The sequence below is a fragment of the Plecotus auritus genome (genome assembly GCF_963455305.1).
Source record: "Plecotus auritus genome assembly, chromosome: 5".
Lineage (NCBI taxonomy): Eukaryota > Metazoa > Chordata > Mammalia > Chiroptera > Vespertilionidae > Plecotus > Plecotus auritus.
The window spans coordinates 75,894,505-75,921,544 of NC_137776.1; the positions used below are offsets into that span (position 1 = coordinate 75,894,505).

Below are 27,040 nucleotides of genomic sequence, written 5' to 3' on the forward strand. Positions count from 1 at the left end.
GTGACAAATACCATTATCTCATTTAATCTTGAAAACCTGTTGTTAAAATTATTTCAGTTCTGCAGATGAGAAAATTTAAGTTCATAGCAGCTAAAACTCTGCTTCAAATGAAAGTAAGGGATAGAGACAAATTCACACTTAGGACTATAGGTTTAGAGCTTCTGTCATCCTCATTACTCTATAATGAGAGGACTCAGGACTTCATCCCAATTGTCTAGGAACTGTCTTTTAAAGATAGTCCCACAGCTCTGTTGCCTCTTGAGTACTATGCACTGCCCAGAATAATACCTTACTGGATAAAAGATTCCTCCCAAAACTCTTGAGGATTTCTTGTAATTGACATAGTAAGAAAAAAAGAAATTAATATACCTTAGATTTCCTAATAGAAGCCAGGGGTAATATAGGCTTTTCAGATTTGTATTTATCATTATTATATTTTATATATTTTTTATTCCTCATACAGTGCTTTGAGGTAAATGTTACTTTCTACTCTTAAAAATGAGGAAACATTTTGTTCAGTTTACAAAACAGAAAAGCTTTTTTACATCCAAGTTTGAATTAGGCCTTTTGAGTCCTACGGTATCCTCTTTTTCCATAAGTTTCCCTTTCTTTTACAAATAAGGAAACTCAGTAAGGTGGGGAACTGAAGGGTTAATGTAATGACAAGGTTTGTGCATTACACGGTTTTCCAGTACCCTTAATATACACTCGGCACACTCTGTAGAGTTCATCTAGTAGAACCTGGGTGAAGAATAAGGGTTAGACCATATGCTTGCCAACAATTTTATTGTTTATTCTGAAATATTAAGGAAAAGCTTCCAGAGATATGTTGGCAGTTTTATGAGATTCCAGGCCATTGTCAATAGAATCCCTTTAAAAAAAAAATAGGAAAAGACCTCTGATGTATCTGGTTATTCTAGGGCAAAGTATAAATTGCTCATCTGAAAAATTAAGGACTCAGTTTTGGGCAAGTGCTATTATTATCTAAATGAACTAAATAGTTAGGATGAGTTAGCCAGAAGTTAAAATGAATAAAAGATGAATATGAATTCGAAGTGTACCTGTTTATTTCTCTAAAGAATATTCTCTTATGTACTAAGAAATTATCATATAATCATATGCTTTTCTAAATTGCAAAAACATAAGCCATTTAAAACACATATTTTGATCACATTATGTAAAATTTAATTCCCAATGTAACTTTAAATTTAATTGGACCTGTTTCAGATTAGATTTCCATCAGTACTAGAAATTGTTATCTACTTTTGCCAACAATTGTTTGTCAGTGAGTTCTAAAGATTCATTCATTCCCTCTAGTTTGCAAGTTTAATTGTACCCGGTAATAAAAATGCTTAGAAAATAAAAACTATTGTGAAAATTGCCCCAGAGAGAATGAAATAAATGAAAACAGGTCAGTAATAACAGTGAGAGCTAGATTTTGGAAACAGGCTATGAATTAAAGTAGAAAGTTTGGAAGGGGAACATCTGCTGTTTTGCCTATTTTTGAATAGAATTTTCAATTTTTACTTTTACCCAGGAAGCCTTTTGATGAAAGAATGTCAACATCTGTGATTTTTTTTAAGGAAAAGAAAGGCAAAAATGACACATAAATGTCATTCCCTTGAGAATTATGTCTCTAGAGCAATAGGTGCTAAATAAGAAATACTTCCTATGTTTATTCTTTATCTTTTAGTTTGAATCATGTAAAGGCTATTTAATTTTATTCCATGAGCTTTTTGTTGTTTCTTTTTTTTTTTTTTTTTTTTTACACCATATCCTAGATTCTGTATCTGGGACGTTAAATGGATTGGGCAATGGCTATTATTTAACTGAGACAGTCCATAATCTCAAGGCTCTTCATATCTAATGAAAGAATGAGTTAAACAACTAAATTATAAGGATAAATGAAGTGATGCATTTAATATGGGTGTAAACCACTTCTCACAAGGAGCACTGAGTTCTTACATGGGATTACCACAGTTCCCACTTAGGAAGCTGTAGTCTACCTAGGCCTTGGCGGGAATGATAGCAAAATCAATCCAGGTTGAGATGTCAGTAGGCACAAATGCCTGGACACTTCAAAGAAGAGGCAGTAGTTAGGGGTCTTTGGACCTTGTAGAAGAGTAAAGTGGAAAGTTAACATGATGGCAGATTACAGGAGGTCTTATACCGGCGTGAGGAGCTGTTATTATTATTTTTTCCCACAAGGTAATGGAGAGCCCCTGATGACTTTTACAGATGTGTGCAGGTGATTCAAACTCTTTTGAAGATAAACCAGGTGGATACCTGGAAGTCAGATTGGATACATGAGAAACCATAGGTAAAGATACAAGTAGAAAGTTATAGAAATGTTGTAAATCTGAAATAAAAATTAGACTGGAATAATGAGAAGTATAAGAAGGGACAGACACCAAGTGTATGGCAGTTGTAGAAGTAATTAATCCTGACTGAGTAAGGTGAAATTGACCAGATAGTTGGAAAGATGTTGGAGACATGGATCCAGATGAGAATAAAGGAAGGAGGCTTGCTTTATCAACAGTAAGTTGCATAGGAATAATTATAGGTTTAGGCCTAAGAGATAGCAAGATTATATGAAGTTAAACTTTTGCCCCTACAGACTCTAGGAAAAAAAAAAATATGTTAAAACTTCCCAAATCAAGAGTTGGGATGGCATTAAATTAGTGACGGTGAGCATAGAAGGCTTCTGAAGTATTTTTAATGTTCTATTTCTTAAGCTGGATCCTGCATTTATGGGTGTTTTAATTTGTATAGCATATAAATTATATATATATATATAAAGAGAGAGAGAGAGAGAGAGAGAGAGAGAGAGAGAGAGAGAGAGAGAGAGAGAGAGAGAGATTAGGCATGCCTCCTTTGAAGGCATGACTAATTTCCTGTAGAAAGTGTTTGTGCTCATCCTCAAGATGCTGGTGTCAGTAGGTCCAGTTCATAGGGAAAACATTAAGAGAATTGGCAAGCAGTTCTTTTGCATACAGGATTATCTACATGTTAACCAATTTTTGTTCTTCCCCCTTCCTCCTTTCATCGTGGACCTTCCTTCTGTGTTCATTTCTCTTCTCTCTGAATTACATCTTTTAATGTTCCTATAGTTTAATGATAATCTATAATCTGAAAATATATTTAGCCTTCATTTATGAAAGATAATTTTAAAAACTTATGGTAAAATACACATAAAATTTGTCATCTTGACACTTTGTAAACATATAGTTCAGTAATGTTAAGTCCATTCACATAGTGCAACCAATCTCCTGAAGACTTCATCTGGCAAAACTGAAACTCTATACCCATTAAACAACAACTCCCCAGTCCATCCTCCCTCCAACTCCTGACAACCACCATTCTACTTTCTATGTCTAATTTGTCTACTCTAGGTATCTCATATATGTGGGGTCATATAGCATTTGATTTTTTGTGAATGGCTTACTTCACTTAGCATAAGGTTTTCAAGGTTCATCCATATTGTAGCATGTGTCAGAACTTCCTTTCTTTTTAAGACAGAGTAAAATTTCATTGTATGTACATATCACACATTGTTTATACATACACTAGAGGCCTGGTGCATGAAATTTGTGCACGGGTAGGGTCCCTAGGCCTGGCCAGCAATCAGGCCCGATAGGGGCCTTCCTTCATTCTGCACCACCCCCTGGTGGTCAGTGCACGGCATAGCAAGTGGTCAAACTCCCGAGGGGATAATTTGCATATTAGCCTTTTATTATATAGGATTTGTTGTTGGACATTAGGGTCATTTCCTCCTTCTGGCTATTGTGAAAAGTGCTAAGATGAACATAGGTACACAGATATCTCTTTGAGACTCTGCTTTCAATTCTTTTGGGTATAAAAGTCATACACTACTTAACCATGGGGATATGTTTTGAATGTGTCATTAGGATATTTCATCATTGACCAGACATGAAAGAGTATACTTACACAAACCTGGATGGTATAGTCTACAGCTGTAATTGTATGTGATATTCTTTCACAGGACTGGTAGTGCAGTAAATTTGTTTGCACCAGTACCAACCACAAACATGTGGGTAATGGTAGTGTGAGCTCTGACTTAAGCTTTGATTGTTTAACACACCCATTTCAAAGAGGCATCCCCTTCTGGAAAGCTATCTTGAAGGAACTCATTGCCAGCCACACAACAAGATAAAGAACCAGGCCACCTCTCTGCACTGAGGCTCCTTCTTTTAGAGATCTTGGTTGATTTCCCTAACTATTTAGGATACTTTTTTTTCTATTCTTGTGCTTTAAATTCTCATTCTTATGTTTCAAATTCACCAATAAAGAGTGAGTCCTTGAAACCCAAGGACCCATCTCCGATCCCAATAAAAGTGGAACCCCAGGACCCTGTGTGCAGTGCGCTCTCCCTGCCAACCTTACTGTGTGCCTCCTGGTGTGCTTTGGGCATTTCTGAGCCTGTAAGTAATAAACGTTTTTACTCTAAGGTTTGCTAATGGTTACTGTTCAAGGGTGTCTTACAATTGTAATAAGAACCCAAAGGGTCTGTCCAGGTGCGACATTGCTTTAGGAAGGGGAAGTGTCTGTGGAAAGGTCACCAGGACCCAGGTGAGTGCCTTCAGGCGTATGTACCCAATAGTATTACTATCAATAGACTGAGAACAGCACAAAATAGCAATGCCTTGGGCCACCACGTTAGACGGCTATGATGTCACTATGGCTAAAATGTCACTAGGTAACAGGAATTTTTAGCTCCATTATAATCCTATGGGACCACCTTCATATATGCGGTCTGTCCTTGACCAAAATATCATTATGCAGCCCTTGACTTTATACCCAAAAGTGGAATTGCTGGATCATAAGGTAATTCTATTTTTAATTATTTGAGGAACTGCTGTACCGTCTCTCACAGAGGCTGTACCATTTCACATTCCTACCAATAATACACATGTTCCAATTTTTTTTCAAATCCCTCTTAGCACTTGTTATTTTCTAATTTCTCTTAAAAATTTGTTTTGTTGTATAGTAGCCATTCTAATGAGTGTGAGGTGGTAACTAATGGTGGTTTTGATTTGCATTTCCTGGTGATTAGTGATGCTGAGCATCCTTTCATGCTGGCATTTCTATATCTGTTTTTGGATAAAGGTATATTCAAGTCCTGTGCCCCTTTTTAAAGACAATTATTTGGGGTTTTGTTGTTATAGTATAATAATTGTGTTGACTATAAATTCCAAGTTCAGAGTTGTTTTCTTTCAATCTTCTCCAGATATCATTCCACTATCTTGTGGCATCCCTCATTGCTATCTTGAACCTCCAAGTTTATCTAATTGTCATTCTTTTTTAGGTCTTTTTCTCTTCTTTTCTCTTTAGCTGCTTTTCATGTTTTATTTTTCCTCATGACAATATTTTTTTATTTAGCCACTAAGAGTCTTGTGCCTCCTATGAGGTCATGTCTTTCATCAGCCTGGAATCCTCAAATGTTATCTCTTACCATTTTCTCTAACCCAGTCCCTCTACTTCCACCTTTGGAAACTGACTACATGTGCTAGACAATTTATTCTTTGATCGTTTTGTTTCTCTGTGTTGGCTCTGGCTAATGTCCTTCGATTTGCATTGCAGTTCACTAGTTAATCTGCCTAAGCTGCTAGTTAATGCACCTGATACATTTTTTTTTATATTGTATTTTTAAAATTATGTAAAAGTTACTTTTAGTTCTCATTTATATCTTATGAGAATTTTAAAAATAAATTAATGCACCTTGCTTATTATTTCAAAGCATATTTTTCTTTTAATATATCCCACTCATTTTTCTTTATCTTACACATAATACTTTAAAAACATTTTATTTTAAAATATTCTCCTTTTTGAGCAGGCCAATTATTTTTCCTCAGTGACCTATCACTGAGGATTTAGACCCTTCTGATAATACCTGAGTGTGTTCTTGTTTAGCTCTCCTACTCTTTGTGAGTTTAAGGTCTGAACCCTCGGAACTGAGCAACTAACTGCAAATCCACGAATCCCTAGATTCTCATTGCAAGGTTTTGCCCCTATGGCTACACAAGCCTCTGTATTGTCATTTTTTTAAAAAGATATATATATTTTTTTTATTTCAGCTCACACATCTTAAAATTGTAGCTTGTGCATGTTATGAATGTACTCATCAATTCATTAATGATATTTATTTTGAAGGTAAGGTTGTGTATATTTGAGGATGAGAGCTATAAAGATAAATTAGCAAGGACCCTGCTGCCCTCAAGAAGTGTATGTGATAGTAGAAATATGTCAGCAAATAACTATCCCATTATGTTGAAAGACATTGGCCAGATAATTCCTTATAGGTTGGAAAGGACAGGACACCTTTGGAAATCTGAAAACACATCAATATGATTGACATGTAAGGTAATTGTTAAAAATAGTGAGAAATAAGACTGGGAAGGTAGTTATATTCAGATTATATAGAAAACCAGGCTAAGGAATTTAGACATCACTTTCTAAGTGGTTGGAAGCAATGGAATACCATGGGGCAAGCAGAGGTCATGACCCAGAGCTCTCTAGTTAGAAAAATAACCGGGCAGCAACTAAATCAGCTGCTTGAAAGAGGAAAGGACTGGATGCTATTGTGGTATTATAGATAGAAGTAGATTTGGGAGAGCATGAACCATATAATTGACAAGGACTAAATAGTTATTAATAGCTTACATTGGCTAGCTTTCCAGTTTAACAGTGCACTATATTCTCTAGGATGTGATTAGGACTCAATCAGAAATGAATTTTGAGCAGCAGAGACAGCCCCCCCACCCCCCCCCGCAAAGCAAAACAAAAGAAAAAGCAACAACCACAAAAAACAGCACTACTTTGGGTAACCATGTATTTTAGAGGAAATAAAAACTGATTTCATTATTCTTGCCATTACCAAGCAATCCAGAGTAAAAATACAGAAGATACTAAGTCCTTGGATTGGCAAAGTAGCCCTCAACCCTGCATTAAGGTACATAAATACATATCATATAATAAAATATTCACAGCAATCCTATGTGTTATCTATAATTAGCCTAATCTATCTATCTATCTATCTATCTATCTATCTATCTATCTATCTATCTATCTATAGGCTAATATGCTAAGTGTCCATCTGGGTAATGACATCACGTAGCAATGCCCGGATTCCTCTCCCTAGTGACTAGCCTCCTTGAAGTTTCTTCAGCCCAGAAACACGACTTGCTTTATACCCAAGTGGAAACATTTTACACTTTAACCAAATGTCTGTGAAGCATTTTCCCATGCCTCATCTCATTTGATCCTCACAGAAGTCCTGGAGTAGGTAGGTAAGAAACTTGGTGGAATCCTATTTTCTTTTCACTAGCCGGAAAACGGAGATTTAGAAAGCTTAGAAACTTGAGCCGACTGAAAAGAAGTAAGAAATGGCGGATCTTGAAAATGACTTCAGGTTTTCTCACTGTGCAGAATATAATCAAACACTGCTGCAGTTAAATATTTTACCCTTTGTTCTCCCTGCATGATCTACAATAATAATCTGCTTCATGTTGATATTTACTGCTGTGTTGCTGACAATTACCTGAAAGAGAAGTTGGGGTGCTTCCCTGGACTGGAAAAAGTTTAGCTAAATCAGAAAGCAGGTCTAATTAAGCAAGTTTATTCTATATTTATAAAAGGCTAAGTTGACTCGTGCACACGTGATACATGTAAAGCTTTCGCTGGTGCCAATCGCATGTGTATGTTTTGATCTGCAATTGTTGATTGTGAATTTGGTTGACAGTTCTATTATAGAGAAAGGGCGAATAGCGATATTAAAACATTTCTTCTAATTAATTTCCTTTCAATGTGCATGAATTCGTGCACCAGGCCACTAGTTTTCCAATAAGAGGCCAAAATTTAAGTGACTTGATTAAAAACAAAAAACAGATACACAACCTAAAACATGAAGCCAGGTCTCATTATAATACGATCTATCTCTCAGCAACCAATTAACTCCAGAGAGTGAAGGAGAATGAGGAATAAATATCCTGGATGGGGCAAATAATGAAGTATCAGACATGGCAGATTGAGCTTTACAGAGGTGTTGTATTACTTTTTTTTTTCTTTCTCTCTCTCTCTCTTTTCTTTCTTTCTTTCTTTCTTTTTTTTTTTTTCCTTTTTAGAAAAGAGGGAACTGGATAGGTTAAATAAAAATTAATTTCAAATTTTGAATTTAGAAATGAAGTTCACATTCAAAATCCACCAATATACCAATAAATTAATGATGAAAGGTAACTTGCAGAGTGAGAGGGTGTTGATTAGAGTCACTGAAACTTGAGAAATATCGTCTAAGGGCACTGTCATTAAAACTTATTTAGAAACAATTCAAGGATTTTTGAGCAGGAAAGTCAGTGTGGTCGACCTTCCAGGACATCTGCTGGGGTGGAGGCCCCCAGGCCAACAGTATACTTTAGAGCTGACCCAGAACTGCCAGGCCTCCATGTCTTGTTTTGCTCTGTTTAATTTTCAACCAGTTTGCAAATTTTGCAATCTGGAGCTTTCACTTTCGGGTGCAAATCTAGCTTTGTGGCATTTTTTGAAAATGATAAATAGGGAGTTGTAGCAATTCAGTAAGTTAAGTAGCAGTGGCTATGGGGTTCTGGAGGAACTTAGATTGGAGCCTCTGCTTGGAGCAGTGGTAACCGCAAGGGGGAGCTAGTTAGAACTTTCAGAATCTTGCCCTTCCCCACACCTGCTGAGTCAGCATGTTCATTTTAATAGTCTCCAGCTGTCTTATAAGCATGAGTACTCAGAAGGTACAGTCCGCTAACACATTTTTTAAACTTTGTAAAATCAAGGCAAGGCCAAGTTAGAGTTATAAAATGCCGCAGGTAGGGGACTAAACTGGCCTACTTTATATGTTAATATGCTGAAAAGATTTTGTAGTATCTATCATTGTTAAGGCTTTATTTTATTTCTTTAATTAAAATGTGCAATTGTATTTAAGCCTAAATTCCATCACTTTTTTAAAAAATGCCTAATTGAATAGTCAAGGAATAACAACCCAAATATTCATATTGGCTATAATGTACTAAAACTTAATTAGATTTTAGTAATTTCTGTAGAATCCACATTGGAGGAATGTTAAAAAGGTTTTAGTTTCTTTGTTCATATCTTAGTCAATTTCAGTTAACTTTCTATTTTGAAAGATGTTCAAGTCTATTAATTCTTTTAGGAAAGTTGAATTGTTTTATTTCATTTCAGTAACAAATTAGCACTTAAAACATAAAATAGCCCATTTGTTGATGCTTCACAAGTACTTTCTCCTAACTAGAAAGATGTGCTACCAACTGGAGAAGCTATTACTCTAATTTGAATTTCGTCACCTTGAACCATAGGACTGCAGCTTGTTTCTGCTGCTACGTTTTTACTGGTGAATCATGGACTGTTAGTGTAATTTCAATGCTAATTGAGGTGTCAGGTTTCAAAACAGCTGGGTAGTAAGACATTAGTGATTATTCATGTTTTAAGAAGGGCTGATAAGGGAATGAAATTAAAATCTTGTACAATTTTAGCTTACAAATTAAAGTGTAAATTAAAATTTCCCTGAGATGGAAAATAACTTACTTGAAAAGCCAAAAGAATGAGAAACTTCATTTACTTTTAATTTTCTTTTTCCTGTTTTGTAGATATTCAGAGTATCAGAGGGCTAGCAGTGGATTGGGTCTCACGGAATTTGTACTGGATTAGCTCAGAATTTGATGAAACACAGATTAATGTGGCAAGACTAGATGGCTCTTTGAAAACCTCAATTATTCATGGAATCGATAAGCCACAGTGTCTGACCGCTCACCCAGTCAGGGGGTAAAGTATGATTATTTTTTAAGTTTTTCTAAAATTTCACACACCTTTGATCTGATTTTATATTAAAAAGAACTTTATCACTGTAAATTATATAATTGTCTAACCACTATGCTGTATACCTGAAACTAATATCAAATAATATTGAATATCTACTGTACCTGAAAACAAAAATATCTTAGTTTAATTTAGGGGACACATATATGTTATATAGTCAGAAAAGCAAATGTGAATATGGAAATTGTAAAAGGGATTCCTGGTTAGAGATTTTTCTTATTTGCATAAAATCAGATTCTTGTACATTATTATAAAATCTCATTAATTTTTGTTTTTAAGGAATCACAATTTTTAAAATGCATGAAAAAGTCATTGATTTCTTTTCAAGAACAAATTGTTAATAACATTTACCACATGTTGCTATCATAAATAGATTAGAGTCTTCCATTTACTGGTTAGTCATCATGTACCCACATAGAAAGCTTGTGTAGGGCTAAAATAAATTCTTTCTTCTTAGCACTTTCCATGAGAATGGTTGAAATGACTGTTCCTTTCTAAGATGCCTGATTTCTCAAGACAAGGTAATTCAATATTGGTGCATTACTTTTAATGGCAAGAATTTACTGTAGTCATAGTTAAATATTCAATTGTGAATGTAGGAGGTAAAAAGAAGTGAGAGAAAATTGCCCTTCAGTTATAGGAAAAAGCAAGAGTGATGCTTTCTTCCCAGGCAAATATGAAGGTTACTGTAAACAAGTGGATCAACAATTTGGGGCCTTCCTACAAGAAATTAATATTGGGCCAAAAATTTACTTTAACATTAATTTTGTTCTTTCGTGTATATTTCTAGTCAACGAGCAGATATACGCCTAATATTTTTAATCCATATCTTTTTTGAATTAAGGAAACTCTACTGGACAGATGGAAACACAATCAACATGGCAAACATGGATGGCAGTAATAGCAAAATTCTTTTTCAGAATCAAAAGGAACCAGTGGGTAAGTTGTCCTTTGAATAATCACTGCAGTTTTTAACATGATAAAACTGTATTATACAATGTATCTCTGATCTAGAACCTGAAACAAAATATTACAGATTAGTAATAGAAATTAAATTAGGAAATTTTCCATCTTATTAAATCCACTGGCTCTGTGTGGGGTAAGGAGAAAACAATCTTTTTATGGATAAAAATAAAAGCCTTTTGATAAGAGTCTTTTTACAATAACTTAAGCACTGGAGTTGCTTAAAACTTAATGTAAGTGATAAATACCTTATTTTCACTGGTGAATGTCTGTGTTGCTACAGCGCCAATATATTGTACTGAGACTTCCCCATCATTATTGTGCCATTATTAATAGTTAGAATGATTTGAGGTTAAGTTGTTGCTATTTTATTTTCATTCACTCTCAGTTGTGTTCATTTAGTTTGTTTTTTTTACCTTTGCCAACCATTGTATATTATTTGTTAAAAGACCATAATTTTCTTTTCAAATTATAATCACTCATCCTTCATAATTTCTAATATTTATTTGAGAGGCAGGAATTATCATATTGCTTATTTGTCATCTCAGAATACCTTTTTAAAAATCCATTAATGAAACTGGATTTTGATATTACGTTAAATGTGAAAATGATGGAATATACAAAAGAAAATAATAATTTTGAATTGCATATAGTATAGTTTTAGTTTGGGAGTAAAATCAATACACCATGAAGCTTTTAAACTTTTTCTTTCAGTTTTAGAAATGTGGAAGTACACTTACTTAAAGTAGGTTATTTTTAATAGTGATGATTCAATAAAGGTGTAGTATCAACAATATTTGCAATAAATAATTTTTTCACATATAAACATCTGATATAAAATGATACTTTAACAGCTCTTTTCCTTGGACTGTTCTAAGATTTGATACACAATTGAAATACAAAGTAGTGTTCAAAATTAAAGTAAAATGAAATGCTAACATTTCTGTGTGGAAGATGATAGAACAAAAGAAACAAGAGGCTCTAAAGATTGGGACCCATACAAATGACTTACTTTGAACTAAACCAATTCAGTTAGCACTTATCTGGAGTTATTCAGAATATTTAAAATGTAAAAATGAGTATGATGGAAATAGCACAAGCAAATAAAGTTTTTATATTGTAATGTAGTAGCTTTAGGTTACATGCTTATTTCTTTAATGGGAAAAACCTTATCTTCTTTAATGCTCAATATCCATTTCTCTGCTCAAAATAAATTAAAGAAAAAAGCTAACAGCTTATATTAGAAAAGTTTACAAGAAAGAAATTAGTGTTGCTATTTACACTTTATAGTTGGTCCCTCAGGTGTTACTTGCCAAATGATATTTTAAGTGTATATAGATGAAGACTCAACCTTTAATAACAAATATTAGATGTCTACTCCATGTCAGTTATTATTATATTTGAAAATTACTTTTAAATGAATCCAAAATCACAATTTTTAATTTTAATTTGTGCAAGATATACTATTTTACCAAAAAAACAACAACACAGAATCTTTATTACAAAGTATACCTTAATTAGAATTGTGTATGTCTTTTGACTTAGAAATTTATTGAGTAAACAGGTATTTTAGTATCAGATTTCTATATTTGATCTATTGATAAGAATTTGATACTATCCTTCTCCTAAAGGGTGCGAGAAACTAAATCATTTTAGATTTCATTAAACTTAGTGACCTTGGGAAAATTACTCTTCGCTTGTGGTGCTGGCTTTTCTCATCTGTAAAATCAAGAAAAAATATTTTATAAGGAGAACTGAATGAATAAAAGTTATGAGGAACACATCTGGCCTTTAATAGTAGAACCTTAAACAGAAGTAATGGAAGATATATTGGGTCCAATAGACTGGAATATGAATGATTTGATTGTCTGTGGTATCTATACTAATAAAAGGGTAATATGCTAATTAGACCCGACATCTTCCAGAAGGCCTTCCAGAAAAAGCCACAGTGGAGGGGCCAAGGCAGAGGCGGTTAGGGGCGATCAGACTGGCAGGTGAGAGCAGTTAGGGGGATCAGGCCAGCAGGGGAGAGCAGTTAGGGGGATCAGGCAGGCAGAGGGGTTAGGGGCGATCAGACAGGCAGGCAGGCAAGCAGTTAGGATCCAGTGGTCCCGGATTGTGAAAGGCATGTCCGAGGACCCACAGGGAATGAGCCTAAACCAGCAGCAAGCAGTCAGACATCGCCCGAGGGGTTCCGGATTGGAGAGGGTGCAAGCCGGGCTGAGGGCCCGCCGCCGTGCATGAATTTTGTGCACTGGGCCTCCAGTTAAGAGTATAAATGAATTCAGTAAGGAATAATCATAGAATATAATCCAGAGAAATCTAGCAGAAGAATACATATTTTATTTTACAGCTTAAAATTTAATACTGAGTTTCTCTTTCTGATAGTTCATTATTGGTGCATAAAAATGCAACTGATTTCTAGATATTTATTTTGTATCCTGCTACTTTACTGAATTCATTTACCAGTTCTAGTAGTTTATTGGGGGGACTTTTAGGATTCTCTATATAGAGTATCATGTCATCTGCAAATAATGACAGTTTTCAGTTTTCCTTTCCAATTTGGATACCTTTTATTTTATTTTTTTCTTGTCTGATTGATGTGGCTAGGACTTTCAGTACTATGGTGAATAAGAATGGTGAAAGTAGGCATCCCTGTCTCATTGTCTAATTTGTTGGCATAACGGAAATGCTTTCGATTTTGCACATTGAATATGATGCTTGCTCTGGTTTGTTATATATGTATTTTATTCCCTTGAGGTATGTTCCTTCTATTCCCACTTTTCTGAGAGCTTTTATCATAAATGGGTGTTGGATTTTATCAAATGATTTTTCTTTATCTAGAGATATGATTATGTGGTTTTTATTCTTCATTTTGTTTCTGTGGTGTATCACATTTATTGATTTGCACATATTGTAACAACCTTGCATCCCCAGAATAATCCTACTTGATCATGGTCTCTGATCTTTTTCATGTATTGATGGATCCGGTTTGCTAATGTTTTGTTGAGGATTTAAGCATTTATGTTCATCATGGATATTGGCCTATACATTTTTTTCTTTGTAGTGTCATTTTTTTCTGGTTTGGGAATTAGGATAATGCTGACCTTATAAAATGAACTTGGGAGTCTTTGCTCATCTTTAATTTTTGGAATAGTTTGAAGAAGATAATTATTCCTTTTTCTCTGAATGTTTGGTAAAATTCCCCTATGAAGCCACCTGGTCCAGGAATTTTATTTGTTGGGAGGTTGTTGTTTTTTATTTTTATTACTGCTTAAATTTCACTAGTTGTAATCTGTCTATTCAGATTCCCTGATTCCTCCTGATTCAATTTTGGAACATTGTATGTTTAGGAATTTATCCATTTCTTCCGCATTGTCCAATTTGTTGGTATAAAGTTGTTCAAAATATTTTCTCACAATCCTTTGTATTTTGTTGGTATCAGTTACTTAACCTCTTTCAATTCTGATTTTATTTATTTGGGTCCTCTCTCTTTTTCTTGATTGGTCTGATTAAAGGTTTGTCAGCCATATTTATCTTTTCAAAGAATAGCGCTGGATTTTATTGATCTTTTGTTTTGTATTTCTAGATTTTTTTTTTTTCTGCTCTGATCTTTATTGTTTCTTCTACTCACTTTGGGCTTTGTTGTTGGTTTTTCAAGTTTCTTTAAGTATAAAGTTAAATTGTTTATTTGGGATTTTTTTCTGTTTCTTGAGATAGGCCTATAATGCTATTAATTTCCCTCTCATGACTGCATTTTCTGTGTCCCATAGATTTTGGTTTGTGTGTTTTCATTTTCATTTGTTTCAGGGTATCTTTTAATTTCTTCTTTGATCTATTGTTACCCATTCATTGTTTAGTAACATGTTATTTAGCCGCCATGTCTTTATGTGTTTTTCAGTTTCCTTCTTATGATTGATTTCTAGTTTCATATCATTATAGCCAGAGAAGATTCTATATGATTTCAAAATTTTTAAAAATATATTTTTATTTATTTTAAAGAGAGAGATGAAGGGAGAGGGGGAGAGAGAGAGAAATAAACATCAGTTGTTTGTCTCCCGTATACACCTTGACCAGGGATTGAACCCATAATCTGAGAATGTGGCAGACTGGGAATTGAACCAGTGATCTGTTGGTGTAAGGTCTGATGCTCAACCAACTGAGCCACATTGGCCAGGGCATGATTGCAATCTTCTTGAATTCATGATATTTGATCTGTGTCTTAATGTATGGTCTATCCTAGAAAATATTCCATGTGCATTTGAAAAGAATGTTTATTCTGATGCTTTGGAATAAAATGTTCTGAAGATAACAATTAAGCCCACATGATCTAGTAGTGTGTCATTTAAGTCCATCATTTTATTGTTTATTTTCTGTCTGGAAGTTATCTCCATTGATGTCACTGGAGGTTAAAATCCCTTACTCTGACTCTATTTCTGTCAGCCTCTTCCTTTATGTCCACCAAGATTTGCTTTACATACTTAGGTGCTTCTATTTTGGGTACAAAAATGTTTACAATGGTTATACCCTCTTATTAGATTGATCCCTTTATCATTATGTAGTGTCGTTTGTCTCTTACTGTAGCCTTTGTTTTAAAGTCTATTTTTTCAGATATAAGTATTGCTATCCCTGCATTTTTCTCATTTCTGTTTGCATGCTACATCTTTTCCCACCACTTTACTTTTAGTCTGTGTGCATCCTTTGTTTCCTTATAAGTATTGTGTGTGCATGTGTGTGTGCGGAAAGAAACAAGTGCCAGGATGTTCAATGAATCATTAATAATAAAGAAAATGGAGACAGTGTAAATCTTCATCAAACAGAAAATGAGTAGCCCAGCTAGCATGGCTCAGTGGTTGAGCATTGACCTATGAACCAGGAGATCATGATGCCATGCCATGTCAGGGCACATGCCCAGGTTGAGGGCTTGATCCCTAGGGTGGGGCATTCAGGAGGTAGCCAATAAATAATTATCTCTCATCACTGATGTTTCTATCTCTCTATCCCTCTCCCTTCCTCTCTAAAATTAGTAAAAATATATTTTAAAAAAAGAAAAAAGGAGTAAATAAATGCAGCATGTTTATATGCTGAAATACCATATATACCTACAGACATATTTATGTATATAAACATATATGAAGACATAAATAGATTTCAAGAGCATTGAGTGAGAAAAGCAATTAGCAGAATGATATGGCATATTACTATTTATATAACTTTAAAATGAAGCACACACCATTAATATACATTGATCCTAGGTACACATATTCACAAAGATATGGAAAAAGTAAACTGCAACTATGCAGGCTAATTTTATAATGAAGTTATCTTTGGAAAGGAACAATAATGACATTCAAAAGGGAATTTTTATATTTTAGAAATATATTTTATATTTCATAAAAGATTCAAATGAAATTCAACAAAGTATTAATAGTGTTCAGTTCTATATAGTGAATACATGAGTGTTTATTTTTGTCTCTCCTCTATGTTAAATCTGGGATTCTCAAAATATTACTAAAACAACCTGTGGTGTAGACAAAGCTGGATTTCTTGTGTATGACAATAAAAGCGAGCATTAATTCATCAGCATCTTAGTAGTGTCTCAGAGGGGAAAGGGCCAATGAAATAGTAATTGAGATTTTGCACTCTGATTTAGGACAGATATTTCAATAGGGGTCCTGGTTAGGATTAAGGATTAGGATATAACTAGAGGCCCATTGCAAGAAGATTCATGCAATAGACCTTCCTTCCCCCTGACTGCCCGCACCGGCACCCGGGACCCAGGCCTTCGCTCTGGCCACTGCCTTCCATCTTGTCTTTGCTCTCCGGCTGGAACCTTTGCTGCAGCCAGAGCCTTCAGTCTTTGCTCTGGCCGGAGCCTTCAGTCTTTGCTCTGGCCGGAGCCTTCAGTCTTTGCTCTGGCTGGAGCGCTGCTCCTGTAGCTCCCTCTGCCCCCCACCCTCCCCGTCATAGCAGGCGTCCTGCCCCACCCTGCTGCTCCGCACCTGCAAGTGTGCTTCCCAGACGCCCAGAGCAGCTGGGGGGCGGGCCCACCACCATCTTTGTTCGGTTAATTTGTATACTCACTCCTGATTGGCTGGTGGGCATTGCGAAGTGACAGTAAATTTGCATATTTCTCTTTTATTAGTGTAGACTATTTTCAGTTGGTAGATACAGAAATGTGTCCTATCTCCTCTTAGTTTGCCACCTATATACCAGATTTTAACTCAAATATTATTTCTTCAAAGAAGCTTTCCTTGACTAAGCTGAAGTATTGTAGACACTTTTAGCATCATTTATTTTTCACATTTTTAGCTCTTTATTTTAATTTTCCATTTGTTTGTTGAATATTTGCCAACTAGAAAGGAAATCCTGATAAGTTAGGAACCATATCTGTTTTATTACCATTGTGTTCTCAGTTCCAAGTTCAGTGTGGGACATAAAGTAGATCTTCAATAAATATTTGTTGAATGGAGTGAATAATGTTTCCTATTGCATAGAAAGAAGCTGTTATAGCATTGAATAAAACTAAGATTTATTCCTACATCTTAGTTGACTGGGATTACTATGTGAAAAAAGTGCATACTTGGTGATCTGGGTATAGATTCATAATGCACTCCATTAAGTGTATCTGATCTGTAGGAAGCAAATTAAAGTATTCTCATTTATAGTTAGTTGTTTATAAAGACACTAGAGGCCCGGTGCATGAAATTCATGCACGGGGATGGGGGGGTGTCCCCCAGCCCAGCCTGCACCCTCTCCAATCTGGGACCTCTCGAGGGATGTACGACTCACAATCGGACATCCCTCTCACAATCCAGGACTGCTGGCTCCCAACTGCTCGCCTGCTTGCCTTCCTGATTGCCCCTAACCGCTTTTGCCTGCCAGCCTGATCACCCCCTAACCACTCCCCAGCCAGCCTGATTGATGCCTAACTGCTCCCCTGCCTGCCTGTTTGCCCCTAACCGCCTTCCCCTGCAGGCCTGGTCACCCCTAACTGCCCGCCCCTGCAGGCTTGATCACCCCCAACTGCCCTCCCTTGCAGGCCTGATCACCCACAACTGCCCTCCCTTGCAGGCCTGGTTCCTCCCAACTGCCCTCCCTTGCTGGCCATCTTGTGGTGGCCATCTTGTGTCCACATGGGGGCAGGATCTTTGACCACATGGGGGCAGCCATCTTGTGTGTTGGAGGGATGGTCAATCTGCATATTACTCTTTTATTAGATAGGATAGAGGCCTGGTGCATGGGTGGGGCCAGCTGGTTTGCCCTGAAGGGTGTCCCGGATCAGGCTGGGGGTTCCCTTGGGGTGTGGGGAGACCTGGGCAAGGGGCTTGCGGTGGTTTGCAGGCTGGCCATGCCCCCAAGCGACCCAAGCAGAGGCCCTGGAATCTGGGGTTTATTTATCTTCTACAATTGAAACTTTGTAGCCTGGAGCAGAGCCAAGCCTTCTGCTTGCTCCGTGGTGACAGCCATTTTGGGGGGATTTATTTATCTTCTATAATTGAAACTTTGTAGCCTTAAGCGGAGGCCAAAGCAGGCCAGGGCTGCAGAAGCTTGGCATCCTCCATCGCTGCAGGCAACCCTAGCCTACTGCTCTCTCCAGTTCTGTGGCTGCCACCATTTCTGCTGGGATTTTTTTTATCTTCTATAATTGAAACTTTGTAGCATTGAGTGGAGGCCTGGACCAGCAAGGGCAGGCAGAAAGCTTGGCTTCCTCCATTGCCAGGGAAACCCAAGCCTCCCTCTGCTCTCTGTGGCTGTGGCCATCTTGGTTGGGTTTATTTGCATATTCCCTCCTGATTGGCTGGTGGGTGTGTCTGGTGGGCATGGCTTGTGGGTGTAGCGGGGGTATGGTCAATTTGCATATTACTCTTTTATTAGATAGGATGCATGGCTAGGGAGGAAAAGTTGGAAGTATTTTGTCTCTAAGGTGGCTTTTCCACTTATTCCTCTTATTGTTTCTCACCCTCCCCTGTCTAATCCTGTGGCCATTGGGCTCTCATTAGCAACTCAGAGATTTTTCATACAAAGAAATAATACGCAAAACTAGTATTGCTCAAGTTATCTATTTATTGATAGTGCCTTTGGCACAGGGTATAAAGATAAAACTAAAATATTTTTATAATAACCCCTCTTCATCCTGACCCTGTTGTAATTTTTTATTTATCCTATAGGCTAGAAAAATCCTTATCTGTAAATTAACTATAAAAATATTACTGTGAATAAGTTTATCGCAGAAAAGTCCTAGCAATATCCACTGTTTAAATTCTTTATTTGTGAGGGATGATGCACTGATTTATAACTATGTTGCATCATAACTATTGTTTTAAGTTATAGTATTTTTTCCTTTTGTTCTAGAAACATTTTGTTGAAATATATTAAAGATCTTATATTGTTTATTAATTTATACAGAATACTTGGCTTATTGTCTTTTCTTAATTTTTTTAAATTGTTTGTTGCTCCTATTTTTTTTTTCCCTTCTCTTTATGGATAGCTTAGCTGTGTGATGCAAATTAGTGAACAAAATATTTTTCTTAGTTTTATATGTAAATTTAAACTGCTATTTAGTGTAATATCAAGGTTAAGACTCAGAAGTAGACATTTGATATAGAAGAATATTTGAAATACTCTCAAGAATTCATGGTTTTGTAATCCCACTTTACAGAATGCTTCTAGAACTACTCCCCTGAGATTATTTCTAAAATGGAATTTTCCAGTACTGTTAATGGGCATATAAATGTGTGAAGAAAATAAATACAAACCTGTTTTTGTTGTTACACCTGGTGATCATACCCATGAAATACTTATCTATACATGGAGATATTTATTCCTGTGTTATTTACTCATTGAATTTCACTGATGTTTATCACTACAGAGAATTAGTGTGATTATATTTTCATGATGAGTCTGTCTGAGCAATGTGTGGCTTAAACCTGCTCACTGCATTCCCTGAGCCATGTCTGTGGGGGGGAAAAAAAAGGTTATTAGGTGAGGAGGAGCTGCTGTTCAGATTATTTTCTCCTCAAGCGTATTGATTGTTAGATTAATGATTAATGATTTTTTCCCAGTGTGTTAGGAGAAAACACAAAAGTCTGTCTGGTGAGGCTGGGAAGTATCAACTCAAAACAGTCATTATCTACCACCCTTTATGGAACCTGTAGTCTTACCATGAAACTGTATCTTTGTATTGCATGCACTTAGCCTGGGAAGTATGTTACTGTAGAACCATATCACTTTGGAAACAAATCCTATCTAATAAAAGAGTAATATGCAAATTAACCATCACTCCACTACACCCACAAGCCATGCCCACAAGCCACGCCCACCAGCCAATAGGAGAGAATATGCAAATAAACCCAACCAAGATGGCTACGGCCACAGAGAGCAGGAGGGAGGCTTGGGTTTCCCCGGCAATGGAGGAAGCCAAGATTTTCACCTGCCCTTGCCAGCCTAGGCCTCCACTCAAGGCTACAAAGTTTCAATGATAGAAGATACATAAAACCAACAGGAATGGTGACAGCCACAGAGCTGGAAAGAGCAGGAGGCTAGGGTTGCCTGCAGCGATGGAGGAAGCCAAGCTTTCCACAAAGCCTGGCTGGCCCAGGCCTCTGCTTAAGGCTACAAAGTTTCAATTATAGAAGATACATAAATCCCCAAAAAAATGGCTGCCTCCACGGAGCAAGCAGAAGGCTTGGCTCCGCTCCAGGCTACAAAGTTTCAATTGTAGAAGATAAATAAACCCCAGATTCCAGGGCATCCCTTGAGTTGCCAGGGGGTGTGGTCGGCCTGCAAACCACCACAGGCCCCTCGCCCAGGCCGCCCCACGCCCCAAGGGAACCCCACCCTGATCTGGGACACCCTTCAGGGCAAACCAGCTGGCCCCACCCATGCACCAGGCTTCTATCCTATCTAATAAAAGAGTAATATGCAGATTGACCATCCCTCCAACACACAAGATGGCTGCCCCCATGTGGTCAAAGATCCTGCCCCCATGTGGACACAAGTTGGCCATCACAAGATGGCCAGCAGGGGAGGGCAGTTGGGAGGAACCAGGCCTGCAAGGGAGGGCATTTGGGGGTGATCAAGCCTGCAGGGGACGGCAGTTAGGGGTGACCAGGCCTGCAGGGGAGGGCAGTTGGGGGTGATCAGGCCTGCAGGGAAAGGCAGTTGGGAGGGACCCAGGCCTGCAGGGGAGAGCAGTGGGGGTGATCAGGCCTGCAGGGAAAGGCAGTTGGGAGAGACCCAGTCCTGCAGGGGAGAGCAGTTGGGGGTGACCAGGCCTACAGGGGAGGGCAGTTGGGGGTGATCAGGCCTGCAGGGAAAGGCAGTTGGGAGGGACCCAGGCCTGCAGGGGAGAGCAGTTGGGGGTGACCAGGCCTGCAGGGGAGAGCAGTTGGGGGTGACCAGGCCTGCAGGGGAGGGCAGTTAGGGGTGACCAGGCCTACAGGGGAGGGCAGTTAGGGGAAAACAGACTGGCAGGGGAGCAGTTAGGCATCAATCAGGCTGGCAGGGGAGTGGTTAGGGGGTGATCAGGCTGGCAGGCAGAAGCGGTTAGGAGCAATCAGGAAGGCAGGCAGGGGAGCAGTTGGGAGCCAGCAGTCCTGGACTGTGAGAGGGATGTCCGACTGCCCAGTGGGATTGTGCCTAAATGGGCAGTCGGACATCCCTCGAGGGGTCCCAGATTGGAGAGGGTGCAGGCTGGGCTGAGGGACACACACCCTCATGCACGAATTTCGTGCACCGGGCCTCTAGTATAACATAATTACAGTGACTACTTTTTAAGTAATTAGAATATGTCAAGCACTAGCAAAATGCTTTGCATTAATCATCTTGCAGTAATCATTTCTGGAAGTCTTCCTTAAACGTTTATGAATTCAGAAACTGAGGTTTGTTGAAAGAAGTTAGTTGTGGTGATGAGTGGTAGAGTTGGAATTCAAATATCAGTTCATTTTATATTTGAAACCATAATAAATCTTAGCAATTATGTTATGCCCATAGAGGCTCATTTCATATACCAAGTACCTGACTTCAAGCAAAGATCAGGGAATGAAACTGGTACTCTTTCAGGCATGGAGGGTGGGGGGAAATCCAGAGCTTGGGTACTGCTGAGAAATATGTGCCCAATTAGGATTCAGCAGTTTTTCTAAACAGCAAAGTAAATGCAAGAATCGATGTCACCTCTGTGCCAATTATTGTGGCACACAATTATTTCTGCATCTTTCAATGCTAGGTTTAAACAGCAATGTCACTGATATACAGGCTTTCCAGTTTGTGAAATTGCTGTTAAATTCTATTTCACTGGATTTCCCTTGCTTGCTTGCTGTTAAATCCATATGTGTGATACACTTGAAATAGAAGTGCATTATAATCTTATCAGAACACCCAGCATAACATTTTTGGAGTATCATTGAAGACTAAGTAATTACAGCCTCCAGGCAGTTCGGGCTGAATAACTATTTCTGTTATATACAAATCAACCTTCCAGTTATCCATTGTTGAATTAAATATTCTCAATTAAGATTTATTGCTCTGTCTTGGATACATTAAGTGCTTAGAGCAGTTTGCATAACAGAGGATTTTAATTTACTAGTTAAAGCCATTTCCATGTTTAAAATATTTACATATTATGGATTTTATCCTTCAAGCCTCATAAAGCAACTTGGCCTGCCAATCAACATTGCCCTTCATGGCTTATTCTTAAGAATCTTGTGTACACTATTTTTATTTCCTTGATGTTTTCCCTTTACTTTTAATGCAACCTTAACTGAAAGTCATTTGTTTATTCAACCTTCAAGTACACCTTCTTGAAACCTAAACAACACATTTTATTATTTAATAATTTCAACCCATATGCTACATAATGTGGATTTTGAAATCTATCCATGGATAACATTCATAAGCACTTTTTACCCCATCAAAAGAATTCAAGGGGTCTCTGTTATGCCCAGATTTCATGATCCCCAAAGACCACCAGGGAGCCGAGTCCGATGCAAAAGCAAAGAGCCTTTTAATCGAGCTAGCTCGAGCTCAGTCCCACACACACACCCACCGGCGCAGCGGCGAGGTGGAGAGAGAGAGAGCCCCAGATCCCAAACGCGCTGATTTATAGGGGGCCTGGGAGAGGTAGGAGGGGTGAGGTAGTGTGGCCTCCGCTGATTGGTCGGGGTCAGGTTGCACATGGGGGCAGGGCGCGACTTACTTTCCTCTTGCATTTCTATTGGCTAATTCAAAGGTGTGGGTTGGGCTCTTGGAGAGGTTCTAGGGCAGGAACCTGACTCCACGAGGTAGAAGACATGGAACAAAAGGAACATGGATTCTCCCCGCCCTTTCATTCCCCCCTTGTCTTGAAACTTACAGGCCCAATCATGGGTCGGTTTGTATTTCTACTGAACAACATTCCTGGGTCACAAGGGTACACCATCCCAAATTCCCTGCACTCATAAAATCGGAGTCCCCAAGTCTTCCCGGATCACAGATGGGTCCGCTGACCGGACGTGAGTGTGATGGACCCAGGTCGCGACGCCGTCTACCTTGAGAGCGGTGGGGGTCGTCAGCACCACAACGTAGGGACCCTTCCAACGTGGCTTGAGGGTCTCCCGGAGGTGTCTCTTGACGTAGACCCAGTCCCCGGGCTTATGCTGATGAGGCGTCGGGGCTGGGCCGGTCTCGTAGATAGCGCTGAGGCGTGGCCAAATGTCCTCGTGCGCCCTCTGGAGCCCTCTCAAGGAAAGAAACAGTTCTTGACTTTCAAATTCTGTAAGAAATTCGGCTTTAAGGTTAGGGATAATAGGGGGTGGCCGGACAAACATGATCTCATAAGGAGTAAAACCCAGGGTGTAGGGGGAGTTCCTAACCCGGTAAAGGAGAGCCACCCAGTCCCCGCCAGTCTCCATGGTCAATTTGGTCAGGGTCTCTTTTAGAGTTCTATTCATCTTCTCTACTTGCCCTGAGCTTTGGGGCCTATAAGCGCAATGCAATTTCCAATTTGCCCCAATGGCCTTGGCCACTGCCTGTGTTACCTGCGAGACAAAAGCTGGTCCATTGTCTGACCCTATCTCAGCGGGAAAACCTTACCTGGGCAAGATGTCTTCCAGCATATACCATCACCCCGTCTCCTCCTTTGCTTGGGGAAGCTTCCTAATGTGCTGTAACTCCTCCAGGGAATATCCTGGCTGAAATGGCAGAACTGGGTCTCCTGGGTCTGGGAGCTGTAGGGCCACAGTGAGGATCGGAGAAATGGCTACTGCCTTGGCCGCCTAGTCAGCCCTGCGGTTTCCTCTTGCCACTGGGTTGTCAGCCTTCTGGTGTCCTTGGCAGTGTATGATGGCCAATTTGGCAGGGAGCCATAAGGCTGAGAGTAAGTCGAGTATCTCCTGTTTATTCTTTATAGTCCGCCCCTCTGCTGTTAGTAGCCCTCTCTCTTGGTAGATTGCCCCATGAACATGAGCGGTGGCGAACGCATACCGGCTGTCTGTGTAGATGTTGAGCCGCTTTCCAGCTCCCAGTGTCAGGGCCTTGGTGAGGGCCACAAGCTCTGCTCTCTGAGCTGATGTCCCGGAGGCAAAGCCTCTGCCCATACATGTCCGTTTCAGTGTCTACAGCTGCACCCGCATACCTGCTCCCGTCCCGTACGAAGCTGCTTCCATCCGTGAACCAGGTGACGTCTGCATCTGGAAGGGGCTGGTCAGTCAGGTCCTTACGGAGCCCATTCACTTGCTCTAGGATTCCCAGGTCCTCGTGCAGGGCCTCGTCGAAGATGGTGGGCGAGTTCTTGAACCCGAGGCAACCGAGTCCACGTCAGTTGTCCGCTGTAGCCCTCTTTTGGAGAGGCTTTTTGGTGAAGCCAGTACTCATCCTCCAGCCTTATGGTCAGGACCTGAATGGGGTGGCCCTTGCCTTCAGTAACCTGAGGCCCCCCTTGTCTGAAAGTTATCTGAGCTCCGATCTTAGTGAGCAAGTCTCGTCCTAACAGTGGGTAGGGGCATTCCGGAATTACCATAAAAGAGTGGGATACCCGGCCCGTCCCTAAATCCACCATTCTTCGGGTAGTCCATGAATACTGGCTCATACCAGTTGCTCCTTGTACCCAAGACTTATTTGTTAATTTTCCTTGAAGCGTACAGAGGACCGAGTGTTGCGCTCCGGTGTAGACAAGGAAGTCAATGGAGGTCCCCTCCACTCTAAGAGTTACCCTGGGCTCGGGGAGGGGGTCCGAACCCCGACTCCTCTAATCACTCAGTTCATCTAGCTCCAGGACCTTCACTCGATCCGCTTCGCCTCCCTTTTTGCTGGCCCTTTTCGGACACTCTTGTTTCCAGTGCCCTATCTCCCTACAGTAAGCACACTGATCTTTTTGCAGCTTCCGCCTCCCGCCCCGGGCGGTCCCCTTACCGTTCTCCTGGTTGCCGGTGATCGGAGATGGCGGTTCAGTTCCTCGGAAGAGTCCGCGGTGGTGGCGAGCAGGATATTAGCTAGATCTCGGGTTTGTTTGCTGCTCGCAGCCGCCGCAGCGTGAGCCTGCCTTTCTTCCGGGGGGCTCCCTGTTATTATACACCTTCTCGGCTACCTCCAGTAGGTCCTTTAAACTCTTCTCACCCAACCTATCTACTTTTTGCAGTTTCTTTTTAATATCCCCAGCCGATTGGTTTACAAAGCTTATGATCACAGCTGCCTTGTTTTCAGGAGCTTCTGGATTCATGGGGGTTGTAGGTGCTGTATGCCTCCATGATCCATTCTAAAAAGACAGCTAGAGACTCATCCCTTTCCTGCTGAACATTCCCTACCTTGGCCAAATTAGTTGGCTTTATAGCAGCCATTCGGAGACCCCCCATTAGAGTCTGGCGGTAGACCCGGAGCCTCTCCTTACCTTCTGCCGTGTTGAAATCCCATCCAGGCCTAGTTAAGGGAAAAGAGACATCTATCTGGACCAGGTTGGTGGTTGGGTTCCTGTCCACGCCTGGAACCACTTTCCGGGCCTCATTGAGGATTCTTTCCCTCTCCTCAGTTGTGAACAGGACCTGTAAAAGCTGTTGGCAGTCATCCCACATGGGCTGGTGGGTGAAAAGGACAGAATCTAACAGAGCAATAAGCCCTGATGGCTTCTCAGAGAACTTAGGATTCTGAGACTTCCAGTTGTAAAGGTCACTAGTGGCGAAAGGCCAGTAGTGATGGGGTTGATTGCCATCTGCATCTGGGAGCCCACCAGAACCGTAGCCGCTCCCGGAACTCCGCTCCCCGTGGCGTCCGCTTCCCCTCGCGTGGGAGGATCGCCCCCCTGTGGACTCTAGGAAGCTGATATGAGGGAGGAAAGATTAGTTCCTCTTTAGTTCCCCCCTGAAAGACAGGGTAGAGGGGAGCTGATGGCGGGGTGAGATCCTTCTTCTTCTTCACCTTCTCCGTTTCCTGCAAAGCAAGTATGGGTTTTAACTCTAGTGAGCGCGGGGACAGAAAGGGCTTAAGCCAGGAGGGTGGATCTTCCACGAGGTCCTGCCAAGTAATAATGTAAGGGAGTTGATCAGGATGTCCCTTCTTGGGCTGAGAGACGATGTCCCTCACCCGATGGATGGTGGGGAGGTCGAAGGTCCCCTCCGGCGGCCACCCGACACTAAAAGTCAGCCACTCCCTAGAACAAAAAGTTTACCACCGGCCCTTCCGGACCTCTACACTGAGTTTGCTAGCTCTTCTATTAACCTCTTTGAAATGATCAACCATAATACTTAAAGGAGTGGTTTGAGTCTGTCCCATAATGTCCGTCAAGAGAGTCCACAAAACAAAACAGAAAAACACAGACACAGACAAACAAAGGGCCCTTGAGACAAGCTTTCCAACGCGAGTCGTTGGAACAAAAACTGACAAAACCGAAAGTGCAGACGACGGCCTCACGCCGATCGGTGGGAGCGACCCACCTCGTCCCAGAGGTTCGAGGGGAATACACATCCCTCCTGAAGGAGGATCAGGACGTCTCCCGATTCCTCCCGCCCGTGGTCCTCCGGTGCGTCCACCTAGACCGCTTCGGGCACTACCAGAGATCCAGAAATGAGCTCACACAAAAGAGACAAGGAACAGACAGACACCTACTGTGGCCAGTCAGACTCTACGGATCGGGGGTCCCTTGAGGTTCTTGGGGATCCCGGGCGAGCCCCCAAATGTTATGCCCAGATTTCATGATCCCCAAAGACCACCAGGGAGCCGAGTCCGATGCAAA

General features: G+C 40.0%; 1 protein-coding gene across 2 annotated transcripts in view; it reads left to right on the forward strand.

Moving 5' to 3' along the window:
* LRP1B (LDL receptor related protein 1B) overlaps positions 1–27,040 on the forward strand; it is a 1,782,191-nt gene that overhangs the window by 1,182,569 nt on the left and 572,582 nt on the right. For both annotated transcript variants that reach the window (XM_080670835.1, XM_080670834.1), the window contains exons 30-31: positions 9,648–9,822; positions 10,721–10,815. In XM_080670835.1, coding sequence (XP_080526961.1) covers positions 9,648–9,822; positions 10,721–10,815 — 270 coding nt within the window. The remainder of the gene's footprint in view (positions 1–9,647; positions 9,823–10,720; positions 10,816–27,040) is intronic.